General features: G+C 38.2%; 1 protein-coding gene across 3 annotated transcripts in view; it reads right to left on the reverse strand.

Moving 5' to 3' along the window:
• Positions 1 to 4,051, reverse strand: part of LOC106872482 (chromodomain-helicase-DNA-binding protein 8) — a 99,063-nt gene that overhangs the window by 44,107 nt on the left and 50,905 nt on the right. For all 3 annotated transcript variants that reach the window (XM_052974037.1, XM_052974038.1, XM_052974036.1), the window contains exons 26-28: positions 2,742 to 2,907; positions 1,512 to 1,601; positions 64 to 164 (exon numbers count right to left, since the gene is read on the reverse strand). In XM_052974037.1, coding sequence (XP_052829997.1) covers positions 64 to 164; positions 1,512 to 1,601; positions 2,742 to 2,907 — 357 coding nt within the window. The remainder of the gene's footprint in view (positions 1 to 63; positions 165 to 1,511; positions 1,602 to 2,741; positions 2,908 to 4,051) is intronic.

Genomic DNA, 4,051 nt, shown 5'->3' on the forward strand with positions numbered 1-4,051 from the left:
GAGAGAGAGAGAGAGAGAGAGAGGTATAAGGAAGTGTAGTTAAAGAAAAGGAATTTTGCTCACCATGTTTAAAGACACCAAGCAGAAGGCATTTATCAGCATCTTCATCCCACCAGTCACAAGGAGGCTCACCATCAGTCCCAGGTCGAGGAATATCAATTTCCCTTTGTTAAAATAGGAGTTGATATTTGTATTACGGTTGGAATGTTTCATAAAGAAAAGAAACGGAATACAGAAAGAATGAAGGACAAACATAGGAGTCAAAGACAAATAGGGTAGAGGCCCCCCCCCCCCACCAAAAGGAGTAGAGGACAAAGATGATAGCAGGGGACTAGAAGGTTTTTGACCACAGCTGGCATGCAAATCTCCTACCAAAACTCCCTGCCTATGGATTCCTTGTTTCTCTCCCTTTTTTTTTGTAGGTATGGTGGGGCAGTGATAGCTTCCTATCAGAATCCCTTATTAGCAAGTGTGTTGACAGAGCACTTTCTGTCCCTTATTTTATCAACTCTGATATGCCTCAGGGTTCAGTTTTGTCCCCTTTTATACATCAATGACTTACTTGCTACCACATCCAACACAACCCACACTTATGCAGGTGACATGACTCCCTACATCCCTCCCTAACATTCCCCAACCATGCAGCATCCACTCCCAACCTAATTTGACTGTGAACAAAGACCTTAAAACACTCTCCGCTTGAGGGATACCAATTTGGCCCCATTCACAGCAGCAAAAGTTACTCATTTCAAGAAAACATAATCATATTACCCTTTAATCATGACCAGCACTCAGCCAGAGCCCACAAAATTGCTCCAATTGTTGAGTCATCACCAAAGATCTCTCTCCTAGCAGACACATCACATCCTTAACATAATTAGGACTGCATCTCAACAACTAGCCCTTCTTTTCAAAGTCAGACGAGATTTGCACCCCACCCCCCACAGACTTATTGAACTAAAGCTCACATGAAGCCCAATTGATGTATTGTTCTCACATCTGGAACCATGCTGTTGCTCACATTACATAAAAAAAAAAAGTCACCCATCTGATTGTCATCACGTCACTCACAGATGCATTCTAGCATCTGGTCAACATCTGCATTGTCATCTCTCCTCTTTCTCACCCTTTTTTTACAGCCATTATAATGGGGGACAGTTGAGCTCGTGTATTCCCACCCTAATCACCTCTCCTCATCATTCTCATCACAATCGAACCCTCTTGCTCTGATCCAGTTCTTTTTCCCCAAAATATCAACACTTTGGAATTTCCCAACTCATATCTTTTCTACAAGTAATGGCATTACTCTCACCATTCCAAGAATGGCCCACAAACATCACTGGCTCTACCTCTTCCCCTAGACCCAGGAGGGTAAAGAAGAAAAAAATGACAGTGATGGCAGGGAGACAAAGATAGCAGAAGTAAGAGAAAAGAGAAGAGAAAGAAAAGATAAAAAGTGGTAAGAGAGTGGGGAGGACAGCAGCAGTAGTAGCAGCAGGATTTAAACATACCTGAAGTCCATGCCGGTAACAACCTTATGTGCTTCTTCTCCAATTACTTCTTGTTTCAGATAATAAAGTAATCGTACTCTTAACAAAACCCTAAAACAGAGAGGAACAAAAAGCAAATTACAAAAGTCTTTCAAAAAAGAAGCATTGCACAACAGTTAATGCAACTTATCTGAAATACGAGAAAGAACTTGGTATAAACTGGAGCATAGAACAGAAACGGTTAAGGCATGAAAATCACCACATAACAAATTGTACAACTGTAAGTTCATTTTTTTTTTTTTTATTAACTCACTTCACCTGTACACAAAACGTTTACTAAAATGCTTCCAATATAGTCTGCAGGGTTGGCCACTATAATTGGGAAGTACAGTGCATCGAATAAGGGGTGAATTGAAATTAAGAGGCAAGTAAAAGGGTATATGACCATTAAACTCAGCTTCAAAAAGGGAACCATAATTGTCATAGGGTTCTGCACCCACTTTAGCAAGGGAAATGGTCTTAAAACATTTTTATTTGATTCGAGAAGATGAAATAAGCAGAAAAAAAAAAAAGAAAAAGACCACAGAAAGGAAGTGAGTGATGAAGTCCACTACCCAACAATATAAAAAACCTGATGAACTTATTTGCACTAAATTGTTAAAGCAGATTCCAATCAGTGATACTCACAAAGGCCGAGAGTATAAATGGAGCTGACAGAACAAAGCCATTGATGCACAAATTTTGCTGCAGACATTTTGTTTGCAGAGAAGTTATGAACTGTTGTGGTTTGGTTCCAAGTCACCAATGATGAGGAAGTCCTATGATGAAAGACATTCCACCCAAGACTAACATGTCATTTTTTGCTTCTCATCCATAGCACATTCCACACTAAAATATCCAATGTGTCCTTTAACCCTTCAGCATTCAGATTATTCTATGAAATGTAATTCCATATTTAGTCGCATTGATTTGAATTACGCATGCAATATCTTTTGGTGCTGAGATTTTGATGATGTAATCATTTATATTCTTAGTATGGCAACAGTAGGTGTGAGAAGAGCTGAATATGGCCAGTCGGTAACATAAGACAGGTAAAATATTTCGGTTGGATATGGCTGGTTGAAATGCTAGAGGGTTAAGACAATAGGAGATTTGGCTGCTATTTCTAGCAGGTCAAATAATTACGACTCCAGAACTACATAGTCATTCAAATGATTTAACCATTTATTTCATAAAACTAGCATTGCTTACTTGTTGGAATGGCGTTCAATGTGGCGTTTATAACCATTATCAGAGAGAACCATTTCTGGGTCAATCTGCATGTTAGCCTTCTCCATTTCAATTGCTGCAGAGAAGTTCTTTGCTTCCCTCTTGGCTTTCTTACCCTTCCGTCCACGTGGAACTGGAGCTGAAAGTCCTAAATATATGAAAAACAGTACAGCATTACATGTTTGCCAAATTTTAAAAAATGTTAATAAAAATATCAAACAAAGAGAAAAAAGAAGCACCTGGAGAGAGATGAAAAATTCTACAAACCAATATTTTCCATGTACAATTTATTTCTATTTAACATTTACCCACAAGTTACTTAACTATTTAACTCCCCCACCCTCACTACACACAAATTTATGACATAGGACCCTATATCCGCTATGATCTGGGAGAAGATTAACCCATTGAGACATCAGGATATAAATTTGGATTAGTTATGTTATAGTGGATAAGGCACAGTTTGTTGCTGCTGTTTAACCCCGAGTCAGACCTGATCAAGCAGATTTATGATCTTAAAATTCCAAACATGATCATCCTGTCTTTTATTCAAACAGTCTAACATCTAAGTCTAAATACATTTCCTTTTTAAAGGCAATGGGATGGCTGTTATTTCTAGTAGGTCCAGCAACTAAGTAGAGATTTCTCCAGCATTTTCCATATTAAATAAGTTGCCAATAATTGTGCATAGTAAACGAATTAATCCAAAGATCTTCATATTTATTTAGCTCTACAAAGCATCGCCACTCGTCTATGATCCACAGAATGACTACAACAGTCAATCATACGACATCATTACAAATTGTATAACAAACAATATCCAAAAGGCAACAATAAACCCAATACTGCCTTTAGGAATGACTTCAATCATAAATCTAGGATACGGTAAAGCAAAGGACCCACTTCTAAAACCATTTAGTTAACCCACTGAAAATGGGCTATACAAAAGCATATCCCCTTTTATTAGAATAGTTATTACAGTAATGCAAGCAGCTGTAGAATGTGAAAAAGCTAGCCTATTTGACAGAGAGTATTTTAGCAAGAGAATGGTTATTCCATACAATAGTAACTTACACATATTTTATTAGAAAATTACTATTTGTAAATCTCACAACGTGAGATATTCAGCAACAGTACTTTGGAGTAAAGATTGTTTGCCAACATAACAAGGCAGTCCTTGTTTAGGACGAATGTTGCTGTAATTTAGCCCCAGCAGACATTGTCTCCAGCTGGTTATATGACACGATCTGTGTCCTTATACTTTCGAACAAGGGAATCTAACCCCCCCCCCC

Source organism: Octopus bimaculoides, chromosome 17 (genome assembly GCF_001194135.2).
Source record: "Octopus bimaculoides isolate UCB-OBI-ISO-001 chromosome 17, ASM119413v2, whole genome shotgun sequence".
Lineage (NCBI taxonomy): Eukaryota > Metazoa > Mollusca > Cephalopoda > Octopoda > Octopodidae > Octopus > Octopus bimaculoides.